We start from the raw sequence: 27,942 nt of genomic DNA, 5'->3' as shown, positions 1-27,942 counted from the left end.
GGCTTATTTTGAAGCGAACTAGTCCTTTAAATCGTTTTAAAAAAACATACTTTACGAAAGAAAACATTACTATGTGCATCTTGATACAAAATAATCATGCTAGAAGTGGTGGGTTTGATGTCAGTATAGCACAGATGTGTGAGTTTGAGGACTTTGAACGAAGAAGTACACTCTTAAAAATAAAGGTGCTTCAAGATGCTATAGAAGAACCGATTTTTTTGTCAAATTGGTGCCATAAAGAAGCTTTAGCATTTGAAGAATCTCTGTTTCGCAAAGGGTCCTTCAGGTTATAAAAACGTAAGAAAGATATGCTTCTTGAAAGAACCTTTGACTGAATGCTTCTTTGTGGAACCAAAAATGGTTCTTCTATGACATCGCTGTGAAGAACCTTTAAGCACCTTTATTGATAAGAGTGTTCAGATCCTGTTTGCTTAAAAGCAGCTTTGTTCCTTTTCTTCAGATGATCAACAACTTCACCCCACCTCAGCTTTAAAGCCCAAAATACATTTTCGGTTTTTCAACCCGTCCAACTCATGCTACATTCTTCAAAACAGAACTCTGGTTTACTTTGACCAAACTTTGTTCCATAAACAATCGTATCTTTGTCCATCTCAAAGCCACAGCATATGATTATATAGGCTGAAAGTCAGCAGAGAGAAGTCTAAAACATAGACCCTCTATTTCAAGATGCTGCAATTTAACCCTGGTGCACCACAGACGTAAAACACGTCCAAAACCACAAACCGAGAGCAGATTTTCCAGCAGTTCATTCCAAGTCTGTGTGCTATCGCCATCCGAGTACCGAACGGGCACTTGCTCCGCCTGTCAAACCTCATAGTGGAATTTTCACAGCGATGACCAGATCCGGCCTGACATATTGGTACGTCTGCATTAAAGTGCTTACTCAATCATTTATAAAGGCGGGGATGGATAAGTGGTTGTTCCCCTCAAAGTGCATTTTTTTCCTTTCTACAAAAACATATGAGATGTCAGCAGGTGGTCTGAGAAGAGGACGCTGGGAAGTCATTTTCCACAGCGTGCTTTTGGTTTATCCCAGTGTGAAGGCAGATAGAGCGGTTGGATTTCAAGCAGAAAATAAGCTTTCCTCTTTTGCACTTTGTGTTTCTTATAAAATGCGACTCCAAATATGTTTATGCAGGGAGGAGTGGTGTGCATGTGCACGTTAAAGAAAACAAAACGATGATATGATTTTGTTTTCTTGTTTGAGTAGAAAGCAGGAGAAATTAGTATTCCTTTTGTGTAGTCAAGAAGCATAAAGATGCATAATGACGTACTGTAAGAAATTGTTTTGAATACAAAATGCCGTGTGTTTGCATTTTATCACAATGAACATAAACGCTGCTGCATTGGCTGCTGTCTCGACAGATGAATGAAACGCTTTAGGAGGCAGACTGTGGGGTCTCATTATCATAGATTGTGAATCATTCGCTGAAATACGAGTAAAATTACAATCAGAAGTCATAAAGCACATCCACATTGCTGATTGGATGAGATTATGGAGTGTTTGATGACACGCTTGATTTGTAAACATACTGTGTGGTGCTATTTTATTTTCCTCTCCTCGAACATTTATTTCTATATAATGGAGTTACATTCTTCAGGGAGGAAAATCATATGTGCAGTAGCTGATTTGTCTCAAACCAAGTCTGCAATCTGGTTTAAATACGGTTTTGCTTTGCGAGAAAAACGGTCATGAAGGGACCGGGGAAGGAAATCGTGGCTGTTAACATTTCTATATTTTGCCCAGATAGAAAAATTCTCTCTCTTTCTCTCTCTCTATAGTTAATAGTGGTAGTTATCCTTGGCAGGCAGTCATTGATTTCCATGCTTATCGACACGGCCATTAGACAGGGAGACAACAAACCATACACCATTATTAGAAAAAAACTTAAAAAAATGCGTCTTCGGCCTCAGACTCTAGAAAGACAGAAATGCGCATCCAGACATCCTCAGAACGATCCAAGAAGAATGTCTTCGCACCGCCCTGCATTGACGAGCTGTTTGGGTATCGCGATGATCCCCTGCTTAACCGGGATTCAACAGAAAATCCCTTTACGCCTCTATTCAGCCATCATTTTGATGCCTAATATGTGATCGGATCAGGCAACCAAAATGACTCAGCAGTGTGAAGAGACATAAACAACTATTTTCTTATGAATCCTACTTTATCCTTGCATAAAACGGTCGGCAGAGGGTCGTACTTGCTCTTTGTGCCGTTAAATCGAGCCGTTGAGTCCTCTGCTGATGTGGCTTTATATTAGAATTATGCTCCAATGTATCCTTGTGTTTTTGTTTTATAAGCTGGGATGTGAGTTCAGTATCTGTCAGACCGCAGGGAAAGAAGCCGGTAGCCTTGATCAGAGAACAGTTACAGGCTCTCTTGTGAAATTAATAGCTGTATTGTTTGAAATATTGATGTCGGACATTGAGATGTTGGATACAGTAATGAAACAGGCTGTAGGACTGCTGTCATGCTATAAAAGATGGTTATTGACATTTTTAAGCGTACCATTTAAAGTGTCATCCCCGACTTCCAATTTCTGTGTATTTACACAGTTTAAGGAAAGAAAGAATGCTAAATAAATACATTATTGTATTCAAAACTGTTTATATTAAAAAGCAGCTTAAAGCCTATAACCGGTGTTAGTGATTCAGCAGAGGCAGCCGCCTTCCACCAACATCAGTGCTAATGTGACTGCAGCCATATGTTTACAAGTGTGTAAGTAATTCCTGATGTTTCATTTACTATTTAGCAGACTCATCTGAAGCCAACGTGACTTATACACTAATTGACAGCCCTTTAGAGGAAAGCACTTCTGGAGCTGACTGAAATGCAAAACGATATAGATTTAGGGTTGTTCTGTTTATACAGTATATAACTCTTATATGCATTTAAATGATTTTTGTGCTACAGTAACAGTCCAGATCTTTAACCCCCAATGTACCACCAACATAGCAACTGTTTCATCCAAAAGTGTTTTACACACGGAATTATACAAAATCTTTTATAACTACTTTGCATGCTTTTATTATTATTTTGCATCCTTTTTTCAAAGTTTTTGTGTTTTTATTATAATTTTTTTTATTAATGAAGAGACTACATGGTATACTTTTAAAGCATAAGTTAAGTTTGAATTTGTGTTTTAATGCAGTTTGAGAAACTGCACTTTTATAACATTATAATTGTAATAGTTTTGTTTTTAGTTGTATTACTTATTAATTAGTTTAATGTTTATTTTAGTTTGTATTTATGTATTAGTTTTATGGTTCGTTTTGCTATATGTTTTTTTATTATTTGTATTTTATTTCAGTTTCAGTTTATTTTTATTTTTATTTATTTTCAGTTTATAATTTTAGTGCCTCAACCTGAACTTAGTTCAGTTTATTGCTGAGCCAACATTACTAATTTTGGTTTCTTTTAGGCCGATATTTTTTTTGATTTCTGAGATGTTTGAATTATTATATAATTGTTAGTAAACTATAATAACCTTGATAATTACAAACATCCCTGTTGTTTGTTACAAATGTTTTAACTATGAATACTTTATGTAAATACTTGTGTTATAATATTTAAAACAGTCTTAAATTGTACATTCAGGAATTTATTTGTTTCACCATGGGAGCTTTTAAAAAGAACAACATGAAATTGAAAAGTGATTAAAGTAGTGATATATTTTTATATATGTATCAAATAAACAAATTTACATGTTAATTAAAAATCTTACAAAGAGCTTTTGGTTTATTTGAGCTTACACTGATTGTATGCACGGTTAATGATGTCATAGCTAATCTTTGTTAGATCTAAATAGAGAAACAGTGAGGGCACCTTTTTCATTTTAGACCGGAAAAGATGGAAAACAGGTTGGTGTAGATCCGACTCCAACTCTCGACAGGAGAGAACTGTCCTTCCCCTCCATTCTCATCCTGAAGAATATCAAAGCCGTGGAAGTTTGAGTGCGTCAGGGGACTCGAGAGACCAGGCTGTAAATTTGTGATTAAAACAAGGTAAATGAGTCCATTAGAAGCAGAATAGCCCTGGAGACATGACAGGAGTAAATCATTATGGCTAATTTCCCTTCCTCAAAGAGAAGATAGGCAGAGAAATAGCCGCTTCAGAAAGTGATGGAGCTGAGGGGCCCTTTTCAAAGAGATGAGAAAAAGCCACCGCCGTTCTGCCATTTGGTATTTCATAAACTCATTTAGATTTGGCAATTGCGAAAGTTTAGATGTTTCTGCTCTGGGTCTTTGTCTTTCAGTGTCAGTGCAATTAATCAGTCCGGAAACATTATGAAGACATTAGCATAGTCGCGAATTCACAGCGGGATAGGATAGTGTGACCAGAGATAATGTTTGAATGCAGAAAGCCCCTCTATTAGCAGAGATCAGCTTACCCACCTGTGCTGAATGACCACATTATATCCATATTGACATATGGAAACCTCAGCGCATGAAAAAGTAATATCAAAGGATGGAGTCCCATTAGATCTGAATGCTCCATGTGTCCCAGTGGTGGGCGAGCCTGGCATCGTGCCCTGTAAATAGATCCCCACCGCACTGTCCGTATGTTCCTCTGGGCAGCGTTGTGTTGGGACATATTTATAAATGCTCAAGCAGAATGTGGATTCGCTTGGATTTGCACTTAAATTGGTCATAAAATATGATTTGCTCTCAAGTGAGTCAAAACAACAGTAGAAGAAAGTGCTTTAAAGCACTCGATGAAAACCATAGAAACATATATTGCTTTTATTACCGGTTTTCAATTATGTTTAATGGGGTGTTTATCGTAACTTGTTGTGCTACAGTTTACTTTCCTGAATTATGATTCAGCTGATATGATTCAAAATCATTTAGAACTTAAATATCTCTGAAAATACAACTGCATGCAGTAAAAAACAAATCTGTTTCTTATGTCTAGATCAGAGCTTTTTAAACTTCAGAGGGGGAAGACCCCTACAAACTTACTTTAAACTTCAAGGCCCATCTTTATTTTTCTTTGTAGTATATTCACACAATAAAGTCTTGTCAACCACTTTCTCTTTTTTAAGTGTTTGTCAGTTTGTAGTATTCCAGTTGTATGCTATAAAATGTACTATAATTTAAACAGATTATTTTCAAATGTTTTTTAAGGCACACTTCCTGCTATATTTATATGGGCCACTGGGGGCATAGCCAACCGTTCTGGAAACACCGGTCTATATATACCTAATGTTAACGATCATAAACATATTTCCAGTATGTTTATATCGTTACTTTTGAGTATATGAGCTCACTTGTCACTTTTCTGTCCACTAAAAGTCATCCTAATGTGATATGTGACCTGTTTGTGAAAATCAAGTCTCAATCTTAATATGAGAGAATGAGCATCGAAGTTTGATTTCAGTCAATCATTTTACTATGATTTCAATCTTTGACGTGGTTGTATACTCAGTATTAAAGAAATCATGGTTATATTTCACATAATGTTCTTTACATTATGTATTATTTTATCAGTACATCAGAAAAAAATCATATATATTACTGTCTTTCACTGTGGGGACATCAGAGATTTGAGTAGTAATATATTGATCTAGTCTCACGGCAGTCCATGGCATTGGCAGGAAATTTGGAATCTATTGATTCTTGTTCATGGATACAAATTTCCCATTTTCTTTTGTGCCAGTTAGCACGACTTTTAATACATAGGATGCATTTGTATTTATAACCTGATGTAGAAAGAAGTTTTACATATTTAAGTAGGTAGCTAACCAACACCTTATTTCACCCCAAACCCTAAAATCACAGCCACAAATTAATAAACCATTATGTCACAGGGGCAAAAACAAATCATAACAAAACATACAAAGAAATTGTTGAAATTCACACGAATGAGCCACCTCGTAAAATAGATATGGATTCCCATCAGATTGCGTTGAAAGATACTTTCTATTAATATACGTTAGATTGAAAGTCGTGAAAAATGGGGAAAATTCGTGTCCATGAACACGAATCAATAGATTACAGTTCTTGGCAATATCACAAATTCAAGTGAGACTGTGTTGTCTGACAATATGAAGTGAACTTTTCATGAACAGGTAAAAAAGTTTGCTTACAGCTGTGCCTGGCCACACCCTCTGCCCTGTGTAAAAATCAACATCCAACAAAAGACCGGCGTGGATTCCCCATCTCAGTTCTTCTTTTCTCTCCGACAACTGCCTGTCTTGTGTGATGTGTATATCTTTCTGGATATTTGTTTGTTAAACGCTATTGCTCTTATGTAACAGCTGTAGATGTATCCGCAGCAACCACAGATCTCATGGAAATGCTGCTTTGATTGCTTCTAATGTGCCATGTTTTGCTTGGACCTGTGAAGCAATATCCTCTCTCTCCCAACCGAGCCCAACCGCACAGCACTAATAGAATATAGAGATTAGACGGCCATAATAGAAAAGTAGCTCCAAAGTCAATACAATTAAAAGCAATATGTTTGAACACACAAGACCTTTCTCCCCACAAGCTATTCAAGTTGCCGAAATCAAAGTGTGCTTAGTGTTGTTCGATGCTGGCGATACAACATAAATCTAGTCTTCCTTTCAGCTCCTAATCTTTTAATAAATAAAAAGATTTGTGTTTTCCGTCCGCCAGCGAGTCTGTTTGTTTGTTGTTCTGGAACTTTTATGTAATTCCTCATTTGCAGTGTTTGTTCACAAAACCCATTAATTTTCTGTTACCAACGAGTAGGTGGCGGCAGAAAGAGAATCAATTACGCGGCTTAATTTTTATATAATTCGGATACTGCGACCTCATTTTTTCCCGTGATAAGAAGGGAACATCAGTCTTCTGATTTTGACGGGAACAATTGTTTTGTTTTGGTTGGCGAACTAAACGTTTCGATGGATAATTTAGGGAACTTTGTGAGGAGGCATCGCACTTATTTATCAATGTTAATGTGCTTGGGATCGGGGCTCTGTGTTCTTTCAGCATCATTGCTAAATGTGCCATCATCATAAATACAGTTTGGTCCATTACGGATAGTAATTACTGCGTAAAGTGTATTTATCTGGTTGTAAAGAAGTGTGTGCGTATCCTAACATGCGTTTTATGATTTTCAAGGACAAACCTTTATATTTTCTACTCTCTGAACTCGGATCGTAAACTTGTGAAATTAGGTGGAAACGATAGTCGGAGTCATCGTGGATTGTATGTAACCTTTATTAACGCTATTATCTGGAATCATTGTGTACAGTTTCCTTTGTGTCCTTTGCCTTATGAAATGTGAACAATGACATTTCTCCTTAATTATTATTAAGCTGGGTCATTTAAAGCCATTACGTTATTCCGCTCTTCAAGCGAACGTTGTCTGGGACACCCAAATAGCTCACAGATGTAACGATCTCAATTAGTTTTTTAGTGCAATTATCTAATTATCACATTGTGGGTTATGTTATTTTATTCCTTCTTGCAGCTTCAAGTAAATGACTAAATGAGGGTTTATCTTTGTTTATCATTTGCGAGTAGTGATTCATGAGTCGACCCTTGAGAATGCATTCGAAATGCTACGATGTTTTTTTACGTTAAATGCTGTGTGTTATGAATACAGTATGTCTTGAATATAAGAAATGTCTTTGTATTCATGTGAGGCCCCATTACATCAATGAGACACAGCATCGAGAGCTAAGAGAGAAAGCACAGATGGGATGATTTGATATTTCACAGTGGCTTACAGGAGCTATGCTGTTAACCCTTCCTGGGCACTTCAAGTCTAATATACAGTTTGTGAAGGTCTGTTAAAGTGATTGTTCAACCGAAAATGAAAATTCTGTCTTCATTTAGTCAACCTCTTGGCCTTTCAAACCTGTTTTATTTTCTTCTGCAGAACACAAATGGAGATTTTGAAGAATGTTGGTAACCGAACAACAGCGGTACCCATTGACTTCCACTCCATAAAACCACTCAGACATTTCTCAAAATATCTTCTTTTGTAAGGTTTTGAGGTTTTGAACGACATGATGATGAATAAATGATGACAGAATTTCTAGTTTTGGGTGAACCATTCTTTTAATCTTGGTGACATATAATAGGATCTTAAGAAGAATACTTAAAATACTAATAATATTAAATTGTAATAAAGTGCCTGACTGTACTCAAAATAGACATTAATTAGCTTTTTTACATTTTCAACTAGATTTTACACTTACTCTTAGTAGTAATGTATCAGCAGTTGTAATGGATCTCCTCCCTCAAAGGTCACCTCATGCCCCGCAGCGCCTCCATGCGGCGGTCAGCAGGTGCTGTGTTCTGGGACTTACTCTATATTCCTGGACTCTAGTAGACTCCACTTGGCGCTAGTTCCGCCCGTTAGAGGCCTAATGCATTGACGCCGGTGCCAACTCTTGGTGGGAAATGGGCAGTTTAGCCTCGCCCTCTCGGAAGATCACTGTTGATCTTGATGAAACGTCTGGTGGCAGCCAAAATCCGCTGTTGGCACGACCAACCGAAAGTAATAGCTCTGCCAATAGGAGTTATAGGGCCAAAGATGAAAAAAGCAAGTGTTACACATGGATCCCGAGTTGAAAGGTTCGGGTCAGGGTGATCTGGTTTCCAGTTCAACGGAGAATTCCAGAGTTTCTTCAGACATCATGAACAGTCAGGCCAAGCAGCAAAATCAATGTGAAGACAAAAGTTAGTCATAAAATACACACGGAAACTGTAGTGGGGAACTTTGGTGATTATATGGCTTCATTTGTATGTAATTGTGGTGATTGCAGTTCATTTCTAGGGCTGACCGCCGACCATAAGGGGTGTAATTCTGAAGACCACCGGTTGAACATTACAAGTCATTTCTCCACAATGTGTGATTAGTCGAATTGACAGTTCCAACACCTGAAAACAGCAGTCTAATAACAGAAATGACCAGTCAGTTTCTGAATTCTTAGCATGTGAAATTATATACCGCAGTCAAAGCTTGGAATAATAAAAAGAATCAGTCAGCACTAAAACAGCACTGCTTTCCTGAACTTTGACCCCTTAGAGAGCCAAAAATGAGAGGTTGATTGGTGTTCGAGCAGTGTTTTAAAATCCCAGTGAAATTAAAGTTACAATTCCTCTTTTTTCATGAAATATTGTGGCGTTTATTGTAAATGGTTTATCAGTGTGGGACATTCTCTATTTAAAATGAATGTGCCTTCATTATTCTCAGTTAAAATCTCAAAATGGACTTTTGCCTTCTGGTGACTATCCTTATGGCAGTTTCATGCATCCAATCAATTTGCAGTTTAAAACTCACGCCACGCCCACTATTTTGTCTCATTCTAAATTCTGTTTCACTCGGAATTGCATCAGAATATGGAAGACTATCACAACTCATGGGATTTAAAAGTAGTTTCGATTGTATGTTGGCGAAGCAACATCTGAAGTCAGATTAACATAAAAAGAGAATATCCAGTCTTGTTTTTTTCTTGTTTTCCTCTATATTTCCATTCAATTGACCATATTGTGCACCATCAACATGAACATGCAAAGAACAATCACTGTTCTTAGAAATATCTGTAGCATTTTGAAGAGAGAGTTTGTGTGTTCAGTGATGTCCTGAAAGAAGGGGTCCCTTGAAGTCTAATTCATATTTATTCAGAACAGACCCAACTTGCAGGTATACTGTTACGAATCTGTATACAAGGAGCTAACGCGCTTTGTTTGAGAGTTTGTGGGATGGTTATGTTACTGCAGGACTGTGATCAGAACTAATGTAGCTCATTCATATAAAAGGGGTTTGTAGATTGGTTTTGTCAGTTTTGCAGAAAGCGCCGGACAGAAACGAGAGCACATAAAACAGTTTATGCTACATTAAATCTCTTTTTTCCTCAGCTCTGCAGCATTGACAGGACAGGGTTCTTGGTGGGGATAAAGAGAGAAAAGGCCATCGTTCTGCACAGTTTGTTTCTGTGACAAACCCATCAGAAAAGGAAAATATAAATAAATAGATGTTTGTCTCTCCTTAGCGGTTTTTGTATATTTCTTAATAAATAATTTAAATAAAATATATATTTGTTCGGTGTTATCAAATGATAAAAATGTTTAGGAGGTTGAAGCATAGCATTTGTCATAGCTGAAGTATTTGTTGTGTCAGGGCTCTGGGCCCTGTATTCTGGTCTGGACTGTTAGTGGACCAGGTGTCATGCAGATCCTTGGCAGAGTTTGTAACTTTATGGCAAGCTCTCAAATCCTTGTCACCCTTATCCATCCGATTATGGACACCCTAAGCCTCTCTCTTATGGCCAATGCTGCCATGATATCGCCACCAGCACCTGCCCTCCTTAAAAACCAGGAGAGCATAAAGCTTTGTGTGTGAATGCATGCGTGTATTTGCTGTCTCTGGGCTGAAGGTCTACAGAAATTAAATGAAAAGCTTTATTTTATTAGCTTTGCCCTCTGTTTGTTTCCATTTTACAAACAGGTTTGTTTACTACATTAGCAACTATATCTCATAGACAGTCACTGTTTTCGTGCAGAAATTTTCTGTCTTCAGCTCTACCAAAAATATACTGTAAACCCTTACACAAACTCAGACACACACAGATGGTTCACTTAAAACATTTTTTTAATGTTACTGTGATGTTACAGAAAATATTTTTCATTTATTGTTTTAATTTGGTAAAACCGCGTCAAATTACAGAAAAAAAATGCAAATTTACAAGAAAAATGTGAACGGTTGTAATTTGACCTTAAACTGTTATTTTACGGTATTTGTGCACCAGCTGCCGGAAAATTACATTTTGTCCTTTTTTTAACCATCAGTTATTTTGAGGAGATACAAAGTCCAATTGTTTGAGTTACAAAGCTGTGTAGATTGCGGGCATCTTTTATATCTTTCATAGCTCTTCTTTCATATCTCCTTGTAAGTGATAATTTTGTTTGGTTTGTTCAAATAAAACGAAAGAAAAAATGTTAAATGGTCTAGTAACATATCAAATAAGATTTCTGCAGTGTCTTCGTGTTCTTGTAATTTGTTTGCATTGTGTTTGTAAAATAGATGTTGATGTCATTTCTTATAATTCCAAGAATAGAAAAGCAAGAATATGTATCAGTACATTATAACAGTAAAGTCATAAAAGTAATAAAAATCTATAAAATCACAACAAACAAACAAACACTCATTTAAATAGGATAAATTAATTTAATAAATGTATACTGTTCATATGAGGTGTGCAAATTGGTGTATAATTTATACAGCTAACATATATAGAAATAGCTAAGTAAACACAAACACACACACACACACACACACAATCCATCTACTCTATTCACACAGCATGCATCCTAGCATTTACTCAGAGATTCTGAAAACATAAAGCAGGCAGTAATGTATAATTTTGATAAATTGAGTATTCACCACCACAGCATGCAGCATGAATAGCTAAGAGCAATCTTTTCATTAGAGCGTTTTCTCTACATACAGTATAGAATGAAGGCCAATTTTATATTTATGTTCTTTCATAATGTCGCCACAGTTTTTTGACAGTTTTCATCTTAAGAATGGTGACCACCTGAGGAAGGTCCTTCAATGGCTATTAAATTAGATTTGATGGTGATTAAATCTAATGGCTATAATCATTTGGGATTGATTGATTCCCTCAGTTCTAATCAGTCTCTCTCTCCTTCTCTCTCTCTCTCTCTCTCTCTCTCTCCTCTCATGTGCTGCTCGGCTGCTCAGATATTCTCCCCGTTTCAGGTAAGCACAGTTTATAATGTTCTCTCATCTCTCTGTCTGCGTCATTTGCTGGTGGCACATTGTGTTTGTACTAGATTTTAAAGCTCTCAGATGTTTTAGGAGCGTTATACCGTAATACCCTTGCAGGAAGCACAAGTCAAACGCTAATCTGATAATGCCTTTTTAAATAAGAAGAACATGGTGATGTATGCGATAAGTTTATGTTGTTAGAATAATTGGAATTTGCCTGCAATGAGCGAAGACACCTGTAAGTTCACGGCTGTGTGACGGCCGGTACAGCCTTGGGATGAGATGTTAACGGATGATTTGACGTACCATTTAGACCTATCAAAGCATCATCTAATGAGCAGAATACATGACATTATTTCCAGAGTCTGAATTCTTTCTTCCAGAAGCTTAACAGGTTTAGGGGTATCTATGTGGATTTGTGCAAGCTTTTGCAATGTTTGTGTCTTGAATTAGCTTCTGCTATTTGGGTGCTTTGAGACCAGTAGGTCTCATAGATTCTTGATACGTATAAGAACAAGCAATGTTTGTCCAATGTCAGTGGCCGACACAAAGCAAAATGACTCCAGTCAAACCAAAAGTAACTGTCTTCCTTGTTTTGAAACTATTAGAGGGCAGAATTTATATTTAAATGAATGTTAATCACATCTTGCATGAACACATCTCACAGTTGAATCTTGGGTTATCTAATGGCTGCCTGGATGTAGAAAAGATGGAGCTCGTGGAAGGGGGTCTAGAGGTGGGAAGTGAGTTGGTGACGCTGGTTGTCTCAGAAGCCTCAACTGGCAGATTGGATTGTTTTAGAGTTGCCCCCAGTCTTCTGGGACCTTTGGCCAGTCGGATTTTGTATGTTATGTAACTGCCTTCCTCAATCTTTCCAAAGGTTGGGTAATAGGGTGCTATCCAAGAGTAAAATTGTTTTCCAGGCACATAAATTTGAGCAGGGTTTTGACCACACACTGTAACCTACTTCCCTAAACAGAATGGTTTATTTGCTTACAGCCACAAATCAGAACTGGTAACATATTTTTAGTGTCTTCCTACTTTTTTGCTTTTTATGAAAAGCAAGTCCTCCTGGGCGTAGACGACAACGTCATGTAGCAAAACAAAGGCTTGGTAAACTCCATTTTGTGTTCACATTAGAGGACCAATATGTAATTTCCTCCACTAGATGTATGAAGCCACAAAGGCATGGATGTGAAGGAGCATGGAATCATGACAGATGTTGTCTTCACCTCCACTGCTGATGGAAATCAACTCGGGACTGACAATTCATATTCATTGATGATTTCATGAGATTACGGTACACCATTGAACTGTAAAATATGTTTATTCCCAAAATATGTCCAGATGTTCGAGATTGTCATGAGATGTGTTTGACTGCATGCTGCGCCTCCTTGTATGACATCAAAGTATCACAAGAGTGACTTGACAGTACTACCGTTACTTTGATGTCCGCATGAAGCCGAACGAGTTAAAGCGAAAACGGAGGAGAAAAAGGAACATGACAGTTGACACAATTCGTAGGGGCGTAACATTAGTTACAACTGTGCATTTCTGCAAATTTATAGATGAGGTCCACTTAAACATTTAAACAAACTCAAAACAACATTTAAAAAAGCAAAAATGTTGCATATTGTGCCTTTAAGATTACAAGAATGACATAATACACAACGCATCTCGCTGCATAAACAAAAAAAACTAATTTGATTTTGGTGCATTTTTTTGGATGCACATTGTATGACGTTTAAGGTTGATTAAGTCCCTCTTCCCTTTCCCATTCCTAATTTTTCATATCTGAGGTGCCTTCACTGTTTACGCTCTTAATGTCCTCCTCGTAAACTCATCATGACAGGGACAGTTCTTCCCTAGGATGAAGAAAATGTAATAAATAAGACGAAATGGCTGCACGGGAGAAACATCAGGGAAAAAAATGAAACGACGTTGGAGCCCGAGGTGATTTTAACCGTATTCCTTACTAAGATTTCATATAATGGTCACCTGGGGCTAGCTTAGTAGCCCCACCAATTAAATTAGGTAGCAGCAGAACTACCGCACCCCCTGACTGCATCCTGCTTACCGGCGGTCCCCGCGGACCCTCTCTGCTGTGTACAGTAATTGCATTTAGGACACCGACGCCCGGCAGAATATTCCAGAGAAAGGAGACAAATGAAAGAAAAATATTCACCTGAGAGAAATGGCAGGACATGTTCTTCAGTATTAAAAGCGTGGTCTACATTACCCATGAGGCCATGCTGCTGGGGAATATTGGATGGGAGGGAATGCTTGTTCGTGTGTTTACAGGGGCAACAAAAGGTCAAGACGGAAAGTTTCAAGAAAGAAGTTTCTAATTACACGGACGCTTGGATATCCCTGACCGTAGGGACGTCCAAAACAACAGTGAAACTAAACCTCAAAATTAGGACGACATGCCTGATATGGTTTTGTGTTTTTCTTAATATAGCCAATGAGTAGCACAAGGGACGAATTGCATTATGAGGATAAGATAAGATTTCGGCAGCGTTAATGCGCTTATTGATTGTGGGAAGTTTATTAATAGATTGCTCCTGGGTTAGATTTCATTACAAGCTCATCCGAATGTGGACTCAATCCGTAGCTTTCTGCATGAGCGTATTGTAATGCGGCATTGTGAAACAGGTACCGCTTCCGTGACAAGCTGTTGGAGTTTGACGCCGTCCAACAGTTTTGTTGTACATCCACGACACGGTGTCGAGCATTCTGCGGAGAATACGTAATTAGAAATCTCTTTCCTGTGATCTCAAGAGCACTTAGCACTTCTAAAGATCTGCAGCCTCTCATCGCCGCCAGCTTTCTCTTGGCTCGCAGGTAGGACGGCGTGGACAAATTAATTCAATCCAAATAATACAAAAAACACAGCTGTAATGACCTGTGGTTTGGAAGGGCAAAAACATATGGCAGTAGACACCTTCCTGTCTCTCTACTGCCAGTCTGGGGTGACGCCCTACCCTGACATGCTTTGATGATGTCAGCCAACGGTATGGCTGGGTGCCAGAGTGGCATTAGGTATGCTGGACAGGTGGCGGAGAGAGAGGGAGGACAGTGGCACTGTAATGAGAGGCATGCCAACTGTTTGCCCGTCTGCCGCTGGGCACAGCTCTGTGGACCGTTAAATCACTTGCATAAAGTTTTAGCTGAGAGGCGTTTTCTTTATTCTCTGGTGCTGTCTGTCTCTCTCTGTTTGTTTTAAAGAATTCATACAGAAGTTAGAAAGTTTGATTGATTTTAACTATTATATTTGCAAGGGAAGGGGCGTGCTTCATTGTCCCGAATATGTTCCTGAAAAAAGTTGATTGGTTTGTCAGAAGTTTATTCAAATCCAGGAATTCTTTTCTTTTTTCTTTTATAACAATATGTTAAATTATGTGTGTGTCTGTAAGAGTTAGTAAAAGCATACTTTTATAAACCTCTATGCGCCCTAGTGTCACACCCTAGAGTTGTTTATGTCGCAGTGTCTCTTCCTCTCTTCAGTCTCACTTTCTCTTTTTGGCGCTCTTCACAGCCTTTACTTAGAATCCATTTCTCTCCTCACAGATGGAATCAGGTTCCATCATCAGTCGCATATCTTCTCTCTCTTGTGTCGTTTTTTCTAGACGCGCACATTACTTCCCTAGCAATTTCCGTGGTGGCTTGGTCTGAACTTGACAGTTACTGAATGACACAAAGTGACCGGGCCCCTCAAAAATCATGAGGTGTTACACAGAATGATCTGGTAAGAGGATTTCCTGTTGTCAGGCTGTGATTTACTTGTCAGTAATTGTCAGTTAGGATTGGAGAGGGTAAGAGCTTAAAACTCCCCGGTCTTGTGGATTTATCAGGGTTTGACAATTAGGATGGCCCCTGGCCCGGGGTCGATGTAAAAGGGGCCACTGCTGCATACATTTTCATTATTTGTATTCATGTAAACATGTAATTTCCTGTTAAAATGTATACTGTCGTGTCAAAATATAGGCATAAAAAGCAAAAAAAGAGAAAAAACCTTAATACAGCACAAAGAAAATAAATACATTTTTGAAAAAAGAAATACATTCTGATGAAAAGTGAATTATTTAATCTTAAAAGAAAATTAACATTTTTAAACGTTTTAAATGTTTGTATTTAAAACAAATAAATAGCAGCAGAGTGACAGGAATTTATTAAGTAATAAGTAAAAATATTAATAATTATATGAATAAATAAATTAACTATTTATAAATATTTCTACCTCTTTTCCTTTGTGAGAATTATTTTGTTTATTAATTATTTATTAATTTATTGTTTATTATTTATTATTAATTTAGGATTGCTAGTTATTATTTAATGTTAGTTTAACATTTTATTTGTAACAATCCTGGTTAGAATTTGATAAATATTGATATAAAATACCTATATAAGTATATATATTTTTCTCAAACATTCTGACATTATTGCAGTATTTATTATTTTATTGTTTTATATTGATTAATATTTATTACTAAAGCTTATTTCATTTGAAATGGTTGATCACTCTTTGTAAGTATTTGATATAGTATATATACAGTATATATATTTATAAATATACGCACAAACATACATACACACATATATACTGTATTTTATATATATATATATATATAATAAAATATAATAAAAAGTAATGATATGCTATTGTTCCCACTTTCTCCTGGGTCAGTGGGCTAGCAATTCAGCATAACCTATTTTTCTCTGTAAAATATAATCTGATCAACAAGGCATCAATATTCTCGTCTCTTTATCACACTGTCTTCATATCTCGTCTTTGCTGAACCAAACATTGCTCCCCATCTCAGATAAATACAGTGTGACATCTTATCATATCAGATCCATATTTAATCAGGATGCAAAACCAGATAATTAGGGTGGTTATGAGTCAGTTGGATCAGGTCTAATTGTTTTTGATAAACAGCTTCCTCACTGCTTTGAATACCGATTGATTACAGCGGCGGCTGAAAGTTACGCAGACAGACTGGTGGAATGTGGGCCCGTCACGGCTAATAGTGGACGACGGCCATAATTAACCCAACACACTCTGTCGCCATAGTCACAATCTCTTGCAAACAAAGCCACGGCGGGGCCTTTTAATGCGTGTTTGTATTTAACCCAGATTAGGTTGGAGAGTCGTGCAATCACATTTCAATAAATGTCTCATTACGGCTAATAGTGTTGGCTTGTGGTCGCATGTTATTGTCAGAAATGGTTTCGGGTTAAGGCGATTACGCAGTCACGGGACGCTGGAGAAATATATATGCTGATTGCTATGACCTTGTGGTTGTTCCATTTGTCATATAATGTGAAGAAACAAAATAGAAGGAACTTAGTTTGGGCTATTAGCATGTTTGCTACATGACCTCGCTAAGTGATTTCGTTATTTAGTCGAGGTTGAATGACAGCTTTAGAGTAACGATTACTTGGGTTATGTTAACCTAATTACTTAGATCTGCAATAGTGGCGATAAAGAATGTAATCTAATTATTCTAAGGCAATAAACCATTTCAGGTTTCGAAAAGCGAATTATTTTGCATTTTTGACATTACATTTCATAACTGGTTTGAAAAGTTTAGACAGGCTTGATACAGTATATGTAGCTTTGATAGGAAGATGTCTTTTTCTTCTATGCCTGACATCTTTCATTTTACCTTCAGACTCTCTGTCACCCCTGGCCACCATCATTAGTTTCACCAAAACCCAAATCCGTGAACACCTTTCCTGAATGTCGCCGAACTCCGGTACAGGACAAATACCCAATAATTGTAACAAAGTAGAAAATCAATAAAGGTTGCTGAAGGGCCGGGAAAGGTTGTAAATCGATAAAGCGGAGAGGTGAGGGTCTCAGAGGGCATTTACATGGTACAGAACGCTCGGTGCCCGACTGATATCACCTTTCCGCTTAATTGGCTATTGACATTAAAAGCGTGCGTCCGCTGCATATTTCCCCTGTGAGTTCACCAGATGAGTTTCAAGAGCTTTTATGAGCGTGTTTTTCATTATGTGCTGTATGTTCTGGCCTCACACAGAGCAGGCGACCGTAGGATACATCAACATCAGGTAGGTCATAAAGCTCTATGGTGTTTTTGACACGGCACAAGGTTGCTTCTGTTTTTCGGCATTATGCTGTACCGTCGGCCTGGTTTGGGAGAACATTTGGCTGAGAATTGAATGGCTTTCCTAGGGGATGAAATTTTAAACACGATGGTGGCAGGCTGTGGGGTAGCGAGTGTGTATTGAGGCGTATGAAGCATTGACTGCTCCAAAAGGATATTGTCCCAACACCGTCTGCATTACAATCCCCTCCATTCACAGAAAGGCAGGGGGAAGAATGATAAGGTTAAAAACATGTGAGTGTGTGAAAAACTGAATTGACTGTGATACACTTTACTGCACATGCCCACCTGGAGCTGAGTGGGTGTTTTCAATTGAAAGGTTAGCGCACTGTGGGTTAAGGATAGTGAGATATCATAAACAGTTGAATTTGTCAGTGAAGTTGGATTATCTGGGTGAAAGTTTGGGTAACACTTTAGTATAAGGACCAATTCTCACTATTAACTAGTTTCTTATTAGCATGCTTGTTATTAGCATATTGGCTTTTTATAAGCACTTACAAAAGCACATATTCTACATCACCATATTCTATATCCCTAATCCTACCCGATACCTAATCCAACTACCTTCACTATTAATAAGTAACAAATTAACAGTTAGCTAAGCAAAAGTCGTAGTTAATAGCTTACCAAAACCAAGAACTGGAAGTTAAAATAAAGTGCGACCTAAATTGGATTTAATTTCTATTTTGTTGGTTGTATATTACTGTTGTTTATTAACTAGTGCTTTCAAAACGATTAATCGCAATTAATCGACTCCAAAATAAATGTTTGTCCTTATATAATTGTGTTTAAATATAAATGTATATATATATATATATATATATATATATATATATATGTATATGTGCATTTATGTACTGTGTACATACCGTATAAATAATACACAACATACACATCGATTATTCACGATTGATAGCACTAGTTAATAAACTTTGTTTATTAACATTAACATTTCTAATGACATTGCACACCTTCATCGTGTCTAGTTAACAAAAATGTATTAAATGAACACCATCTGTTTACTTTGGTTGTTTAAATATATGAGGACTTTTACAATTTTGCTAAGCTCTTCCTATGTATCAGACCTCTGGCATTTTAGGCCATACCGAATGGACACAAGTGCACACAAAGGGGTGTTTCACTTTCTTTCCAGAATTTAAAGTTGAACACATTTTAATAATGAAAACATAATATAACCTGCAGTTGCTATGAGACACCAGCACTGTGTGCTGGGTAAAGGCCAAGTCTCATTCAAAAGCCCTTCCTCATTTCATGTTCTCCATTCTAATGACTTTCCAAATGTCAATTAGTATGTCTCCAACCGTCTTCGAGTTTTTAGCAGTCTGGTCAGCCGTTCCTCCTTTATAAGACCTTGAGATGGAAGTCGAGTTGAGAGGTGACAATTGTGCTTCTGCAAGCTTAAGAATATTTAGCCGTTAAGATTTTATGCATGCATTATGCATTTGGTTGATGTATTATGTAAAACAACTTATTTTGAGTGTACATGCATTTCCTGGGATTCAAGAACTACCTTCATAGCTTCCCAAATAACCGTTGGGCAATATAAAAGTTAAAACCAGCATTTAAATAAAGCACTATCAATATCTGCTGTGCAAACATGTTGCCTAAAGCTTTCATCAGTTGATTTTATAATGTCATGACAGCTATTTTGTGTAATTCACAACAGATGGAACAGCTTTCTCAGTAGTCAACAGTCAGCTAATCTGAAAAACGCTTTGTGCATAGGTCCTTCATCATTCAACTTTATGTAAAATGTAGAATGACTTTAGTTTCGAAATATTTATATAGCCAAAATATGTTAGCTTTAAAAAATTGACAAAGTTGTCATAGAAACAACACATGCGACCACATCTCATTTTCCCACTTTCTTTTTTGTGATCCTTAGTTAGACTGCCAATAAGTGAATTGGTAAATGGCTTCTTCCACATCCCATATGCTTAAGTGTTTTTTCTAAATACGAACAGGTGCATTTGCACATGGCCAATAGTCATACAACCAGCGGGTTCACTGTTCTGACAGACATTAAAAATGAACGCTGGTCAGTCACCCACTTACAGGAAACCATTTCTGCATCCTCTTCATATAGCTATTTCCTGTAGCTGCTGCTTTCTGTATCTCTCTTGTTGATTTAATCTTTCTGCAGTGGTGTTGTGAACATGAAACCAGAAACTGTTTTTACTGGCTCTTTGTCACTGTGTGGTCTCTGCCCACATGAGAATCTATATGTGCCATTAAAACAAACTAAACTGTGGATCATCTGCTTACATATCAATCAGCTTGTTCCATCCTTTTCCTCTTCTTTTTGATAAAAAAGCTGCAATTTGTGCCAGAAATTTCATTTTGGCATGGTTTCTTCAATGTAAATTAACGTCAAAGATTTTACTAAGCATATCTATATTTACAACGTCACACATGTTTGTTAAGCTAGCTGTCGTGGACTTTGCACCCGTAAGCCTGAGAAAGATCAAACATCAGTCACAAGCTCACTGCAGCTGGTCTGTAGCCTCGAATAATCTAATAATCTCGTTTTATAGCAGGCATAAAGTATAAGCACAGTTTTGAGGTTTTTTCACTGCTTCCCTATTTGAATTGATGAGTTGTACACGGCGTTTTAGCCTGATGTGAGCTATTTAAACAATAACAAACATTTACAACTGATAATTTATTCCTTCTGCAGAATTTGGTCTTCACTTTTTGACCTATTTGACAGCTAAGCCTCCATTGTATTGGTGTCTAATGTCTAACACATTTCTCATTTATTAATGTACACAATTTAATCATATTTATTTGTAATTATTATTAATAATGTGTTAATGTGTTAACCCATGCAAATATTTTTTGCATGTGATTTGAGATGGTTGTATTGATACGTCCAGTGTAGATTGACAGCTTCTGCCTGTGGAACACAGCTCAACGCAGCACGGCAGAGGTCCAGTCTGGTTTATACAGTCACAGGCTAAAGGCTGTGAATCAGATGACCAGAATTATATTCTCTTTCATGCTTGAATGAATAAAACACATAAGATTATGCCAGATAGTACATTTTGTCTAGTATTGACGCAAGCACAGTCTTCATAGAGTTAAATAACGCCATAAAAGAATGCTAAGGGTAGTGAAAATAGGAAGTGCAGCTTAGAGCGGCAGCTTTTAAATATCAGCGTACTTGAACGTGCTGTTGTGACTCCTGTCACTAATATTAATCAAAGAACAAAAGAAAATATGAAATCTATGTGATTTCTCAGCTTTAATGAGTATTCTTCTGTATTTTATGTATTTAGCAGTAAAGACTGTAAAGTGTTTGAGAACTTTATTTCCTTCCTGTTATTATAATGAGTTTGATTAGTAGAACATTTTTTTTTATTAAGACACCAGTTGCAAAGCCAACAAAACTAGAATGTTAGCTTTCATTCAGTAAATGATGCTGTTAAAGAAATCTATTGTTTCTACATTCATTTGGAGATAGAATGTAAAAGTATTAGAATGTAAAAGTATGTTTAAAAACATGAAAGCTGTGTTTGATTAGTAAGTTATTTTTTTAATTGTTTGACATCACTAAAATAAACATGTTAAACATAATAAATAGTGTATGTTTCATTTCAATATATGTGTGCGATTAATTGCAATTTAACACAAATATAGCATAATCACAAAGCTTTATTTGAAAAAAGCACATTTTAGATACATACAATGAAATTATAAACACAGATTTGTTTAGCACAGATTATTGCATAAACACAATATAAAATTTGCTGAAAAGATTACATACCGTACCACACAGTATGTTTGACTTTGACTTCACTCACAATTTTCTCCGGTCCGGATGTGAAAGCATGGACATATACAGTAGCTCACAACAACTTATTTTAAAATATTTATCTCACAAATCCATTTATAAGCACGATCACATGGGTAATCGTACCCCCCTGATGAGTAAAACACCGCACAGTTCTCTGATTTACCACCATTGGGTTCTCCAGACCTCCAGAATCTGAAACAACAGATGAGCATTAGATGTTCAGTGGTGTTTTCTGTGTGATATGATACTGACTGTGAGAATCATTGATTGATGATAATCAGTTATATTTAATGATTTGTTACCCAGAGGTCAGAGTGCTGCCATCAACCCAATTCCATGTGCCCTCCACATCACTATCAGACAAACCAATCCAGACTCCATAATCGCTAGTAGCCTTGACAGCAAACTCCTAGTAGAATGAACCAGAATGGAACCTCCTTGTAAAATCTTAACACAAGCACAAAATTTAATATAATCTTTTATAAGTTTCACTCACTTGTTCCTCTTTGTTGTTAATGATGATCAGATCTGCTCCTCTCTGTGTACAGTATCTTCTACTCTCGCTCCAGCTCTTCGTCTCAGATGAAATGAAGTAAAAACTAGGTTGTCTGTATAGCCATTTATCTGTAAACACGAGCAGTTCCACCCACACTAAATTATTATTCTTAATGATGGCTTGTAACAACAAATACATGTTTTGTTGGAACATTGGGTTGTTTTGGCAAAGTGTTCTTTAAGAGTCCAGTACCTGTTACATTTAGAATCTTCCACAGTTTATGTATCTGCTCATTTATCAGGTCTCTATCTTTTTTAATCTTGCTATATTTGGTTAGTAGCTGATCTCTCTCTTCTGTGAGTTTCATATTGTTAGTTAGTAGCTGTTTTTTCTCTTCTGTGATGTTGGCATCTTCAGGAAGTAGTTGGTCTCTCTCTTGTGTGATGTTTTTGTTGTTGATGTGAAACTGGTGATTGTTTGTATAGATCAGGACACACAACACTATGACTGCAGTCAGTAGAAGAACACACAACACCACCAAACACACTAGAACTGATCTGTGACTTCTGTTCTTCACAGTATCACTTCCTGTAGATGATAGAAATACAGATGATTGTTCTTCATAGATTGAAGAAAATATGTTTCTTATAATGATGAATAGATTACCGTTATGTTGAGATATTTGGTTTCTTGTGGTGTCTTCTGTTCCTTTACAGACATTAGGACTGCTTATAGCATTTGAATTGGCATAGACAGTCATCTCATCTTCTTCATAAATCGCCTGCATCCCAGGAATGTTTAGATCAAATACAATTATAAGAATGTGAAGAATGTTATTTCCAGTCAGAAGTTAATATTACTGCAAGTTGCTCTTTTATGGTTATGTCAAGATGTCCTGCAGCGATTGAAGAAGTCCGCCTTTGATATTTTACTCATAGAAAAGTACATACAAGACAGTGTGACTTCCTGTGTGATTTTTTTCAAGAAATAATTATTCCTGTTTAAGAAACCAATCAGATTTGAGCTATGAATCCTGCTATCTCCAACCTCTTCTGTTTTGTTTGTTTGTTGCGGATAGCGGCAGAGGGCACATGTTATCAGTGTTATAATTGATCAGCCATTCAGGCTCCTGGCAAAGTGTGAATTGGTCCTATTGCCCTTTTACAAAGTGTTGATATTGTTAGGGTTAACAAAAATAGGTTTTATGCATTATTATTCTCAAAACACAAAATTTTGGTAGTTTGTTGTGATAAGTAACAATTGTGTCAGCATTCGCCTACTTCAAAATACCACGGGGCAGGGAGAACAGAACTTTTTTGAAAGAAAACACTCAGTCCACAAAAAATGGGTCCAGACACCACCAGCAGCATGCAGATCCGCGAGGAGATGCTCAACCCACCAAAGAAATCACAGGAACTCACACTGTAGAGAGCCGGGCCCACACATTGAGAATTTAACCATCTGAGGGAGAATTGAATGCAGGGAGTGAGGTGTCTGGGTGTAAAAGCCTGGGCAAGGGCTAAGGCAAGGGGACCTAGTGGCATACCTAAGTATCTACAACTAATAGCATAAGTTCGGTTAGTGGTGGTTAGTGCAGGCAGAAAATAACAAGAACGTGGGAGTCAGCGTAGTGAAACATGAAAACATTTGTGATGATCTGACACAGGACAACACGGGGAATATAAAGGAAAGATATCAAAACCCAAACGAGGAACAGGGGCCTGTACCATGAAGCCAGCTTATAAGGCTAGCCGGGCAAGTTTAGAATTAGTTTTCAATGTACGTACTCTGTATGTAGATACAAGAGACACCAGTAATGTAAAATTGAAATCCTCACATTCACACATAAACACAACACAGCACTCTTTTGCAGTGTTGCAATGGTCGTTATTAATAAGCGCTTTTATGCTTGTTGTTTGATCTTAGATCAAAATGCCTCGACACTTAGGTCTTAATAAAAGGGATTTTGAGATTTTTGTGAAAATACCTTTTGTTTCATCAGTTCAACACACAGATTGATCCGATTCTTTAAAAGATCAGTAAAGATCTTTTAAAGTAAAGATCATGTGTCCAATAAGAATATGAATAGATGTGTTGACTGTAGCCATAGCGTGTGATTTGTATCTCTGTGCCAGAAGCAACACAAGGAACTGCAGAATAATGTTTACAAAAATGTTTCTCAATTGCTTCTCTTGTGTATCATTGGACAGTTAACAGATTGTTTCACCATACATTCTTGACCAACATTAAACAATGTTTTATTTGACTGATAATAACTCGAAGAGTAAAAAACTTAAAAATGCATTATAGATTTGCAACAAATTGCTCAGTCCAAACACGACAGTTGCCACCATAGTACAAAAAGATGTCGCTCTCATGTTGACATAGGGAAGAGATCATGCGGGCATTAGAAAGACTGTAGAATGAGTGTCGTCTTATTTATTACATAGTATAAAAGGTCTGTGGATTTTAAGTATAAAAAGAAGGATAGAAGTCAGGCAGGAGCTAGGACCTGCGCTGATATTATAAAGACTTTGCTGCAGAGATGCTTGATAGGGCCGTTATAGAAGAGATACTCTTAGATATCTATGGAGATGCTTTCCAGCAGAGAGTCATTGGAGAGGGGAGAGGAAACGCGCATTGTAGAGTGTACAAAACAGGGTCAACAAACTTTTAATCACAAGTGTGGAAGTGATTTTGTTATGATGAAATGCATTTTTTTATTATAAATGTATCATCATAATAATAAATTGTGTCTGTACCTGTGCGTTCAGATGTTTGTTTTCTCTTGGTGTCTGAGTCTTCGCTTCGTCTATAGACTGTGCTTTTATTATCCACATCCCCATAGATAGTCATTTCCTTACCATCTTCTTTGTCATTTGTAAGTGTCCTAGATAAATTCTGACTGGCAAAAATATTATTGGCCATAGTCAGTCTCTGTGCCTTTATATAACAGGAAGGTGTTCTTGCATGTGATATCCTGTTTTCTCTCATGGTGTTTGTTTTATTCTTAACAGGCATGTCCTGTCTGGCACAGTTTAGCATGAGTCACTAATGGCTTGTTTATTTTGCAATTTTAGGGAGTACTGTAGTTCTGCATCCTTACATTTACTGTATATTGCATGACGAATGTTGTATTTGCACTTCAGTTTATTTATGCCCTTAATGCCCTTTCTATGCCGTTTATAATCCATGTGAGGTTGCATTTATAATCCAAGTTGGCTGCACTGTTCTGCTTTTTGTCTGTTGAGTTTTTTTTTGTGGTGGGCATAGATTATTTTTTTAATCTAGATTAATCTAGATTAATTCTGGAATTAATCTAGATTAAAATGGCTCATTTGAATTCTGCCGAAGGCATTCAGAATATGTGTGCTACCCAAATAATGACTAAAAGTAAGTCTTTGAGAACGGGTTTCTCAAACCAGGTGGCGCATTAGACCAGGGGCTCATCTCCTGTTTCCAAAATGCATCACAAACTGCTTGAGAAAGCTGTTCTACTATGATAATTGGTGATGAAAATTAAATTATGTTCAATAAGATGAACTTGTGTTTACTTCCGCATTAGCTAAGGGATGATTTGTGTTTAGGTGGTACTTGAGACTGGAAGAGCTCCTACAGTACATTTACATTTAGTCATTTAGCAGACGCTTGTATCCAAAGCGACTTACAAAGAGTGAGGGAGCAACAAGCGATATGTCATAGAGGAGCCATAATACATTAGATCTCAATACAAAGTTACTGGTTTCAACTAAAGCTAGACCGCTACCTGTTGAGAGAAAGTGTTTTTTTTAAACCAATTCCGCATTGCACAAGGTGCAAACAACCTTAGTCTTGTCGATGTTTCCATTGGGAAGCTTCTTAAAAATTAATATTCCCTGAAGCAAACCCGGCGGCTTCATAGCTGCATCCATGCTAGCACGTTACGTTTGATGCGGTAATTTCACAGTAACGTTATGTTGTGTTCAGACCAAACGCGAATGGCGTGTCAAGCGCGAGTGATTTATATGTTAATGCAAAGAGCCAATAGACCTACTTGCTGCGCGAATCGCGCGAATGAAGCCCTGGTTATGAAATGATGAGGCGGCTTCTGCTTCCGCGAATGACGCGAATCACGCGAGTTGAAAAATCTCGTTCTCCCCCGTACAGTGCAGTTAAGCTGGTATACATCCGCGCTAAAATATCAAGTTGAAAGTCATCATAGCTTGCGTAGTATAGACCCAGCTCCCAACCCAACTTTGAGAATAGATTAACGGCGACATTTTTTTTATCGCGCGATAAAAGTCTCACTGCGCCGTTAACGGCCCACCACTGGTTTTTTTAAAGCAGAGAACACCTAAATAAAACCACCTGTGGTCAATGTGTGACAGTTTGATACATATTGACATATGAGATGCTAACAGAATTTTTGTTTTAATGATCTCAGTACAAGAGTCTTAAAACCAAGAGTCTTTATTTTTGTATCTCAGCATACGTGGAGTCAGGCCTATCCAAATAAAATTACATATTAGTTTTGATGTAGCTCTCATTGCTCTGCTCTTCTATATATTTTTTTTATATATTTAGAACACCTCAATAAAACAATCTTTGGTCAATCTGTTAAATCAAGAAGAGCAAGTGACTTCCAACAAGAACAAGCTCAGAGCTGCTTAATGTGAAGCAAAGCCACAAACTTTATGCTTTATCATGAATAACTCACAACTCAAATGTGTTGTTATAAGAAAAGTTTAAAACTGGCCATGCACCACTTAACTCAACTCAACTCAATTTTATTTATATAGCGCTTTTTACAATTTTCATTGTTACAAAGCAGCTGTACATGAGACACATTGAAAACAAGTATGAATTCTAAAGCAGCCCCCCCGGCCAGGCAGATAGTGCAAAATAATATGCAAACGGTGGTGAGGAACCCAAAACTCCCATCGAGAAAAAAAACCTCAGGGGAACCCAGGCCCAACCAGGGGATCATCTTAAGTTAGTTAACATGGACCAGATTTTTTCAGACCAAAGTAAAACAGGGGTATTAATACATGCAGTGAACAAGCTAAACTAGAAACAGGTGAAGACTAACCAGAAATTTATAAGACAAAAGACAAACAGAGAGAACAAATGAACCCACAAGCAACAAAATAAAAGTCATTGAAAAATTAGATTTTTCTATGCATTCAACATAAGAGTCCCGTAGGGAAGCTGAGCCACTTAGCGGCTGTGTTTGCAGTGCCTTCGGGCAGTCCTAGAAGGTTAGGGCTTAAAGGCATAGCCTACAGCTAACGCCAAATTCTCGCTGGGTGAACAGGATTTCGACCATAAACTGTATCCTTTCTACCGTCAACCGTCCCAGAATGAAGTTATGCCACTCGGCAGCCATGTTTGCAAACTCCTTAGCTATTTTATTCTACTTGAATGGAGGAAGACAGTTATTTGTAAAATCGCTTGCAAAAATCTTGCTCATTTTAAGATAATGAAAACATAATGCTTCATTTTGAAAGGTCTTTATACACCTCTGAACACATACAGTAGTTCTGTGTTTTACTGTATATGGAATTTCTGTCGATAGATCCTCCAAAGAATTACACATTTTTAGAGAAACAACACCCAACCAAATTAGCTCTGAGTTTAAATGAATCAACAGATCATGCACTTGTGAAGTCCATTTCAATTTTTGTAAATGAAATAACTATTTTATTCTTCATAGCCTTTAAAATGAAGGCAAAACAAAAGCGCTTGTTTTAATATTTACTCATGATGAATTTAGCTTGTTTAA

At 37.2% G+C, this 27,942-nt stretch overlaps 2 protein-coding genes across 3 annotated transcripts in view; one reads left to right on the top strand and one right to left on the bottom strand.

Annotated features, from left to right (window-relative positions):
- Positions 1–27,942, top strand: part of cadm2a (cell adhesion molecule 2a) — a 332,853-nt gene that overhangs the window by 142,572 nt on the left and 162,339 nt on the right. The window contains 1 exon segment of the mRNA XM_056735977.1: positions 11,708–11,725. Coding sequence (XP_056591955.1) covers positions 11,708–11,725 — 18 coding nt within the window.
- Positions 21,653–25,071, bottom strand: LOC130411387 (CD209 antigen-like protein C). Of its 2 annotated transcripts, none has more exons than XM_056735986.1 (6): positions 24,944–25,071; positions 22,848–23,642; positions 22,434–22,769; positions 22,182–22,309; positions 21,988–22,094; positions 21,653–21,877 (listed from the first exon to the last, which is right to left on the bottom strand). In XM_056735986.1, exons 2-6 carry the CDS (start codon positions 22,966–22,968, stop codon positions 21,748–21,750), a joined length of 822 nt encoding a protein of 273 aa, XP_056591964.1. In that variant the 5' UTR covers positions 22,969–23,642; positions 24,944–25,071; the 3' UTR covers positions 21,653–21,747. The 2 variants fall into 2 exon arrangements, with proteins under 2 accessions (XP_056591964.1, XP_056591963.1); XM_056735985.1 differs by having other exon boundaries at positions 22,848–22,962; positions 24,944–25,058.

This window comes from Triplophysa dalaica, chromosome 22 (assembly GCF_015846415.1).
Source record: "Triplophysa dalaica isolate WHDGS20190420 chromosome 22, ASM1584641v1, whole genome shotgun sequence".
Classification (NCBI taxonomy): Eukaryota; Metazoa; Chordata; class Actinopteri; order Cypriniformes; family Nemacheilidae; genus Triplophysa; species Triplophysa dalaica.
The sequence above is the reverse complement of the archived record's forward strand: the minus strand, read 5'-3'. Positions and strand labels throughout refer to the sequence as shown.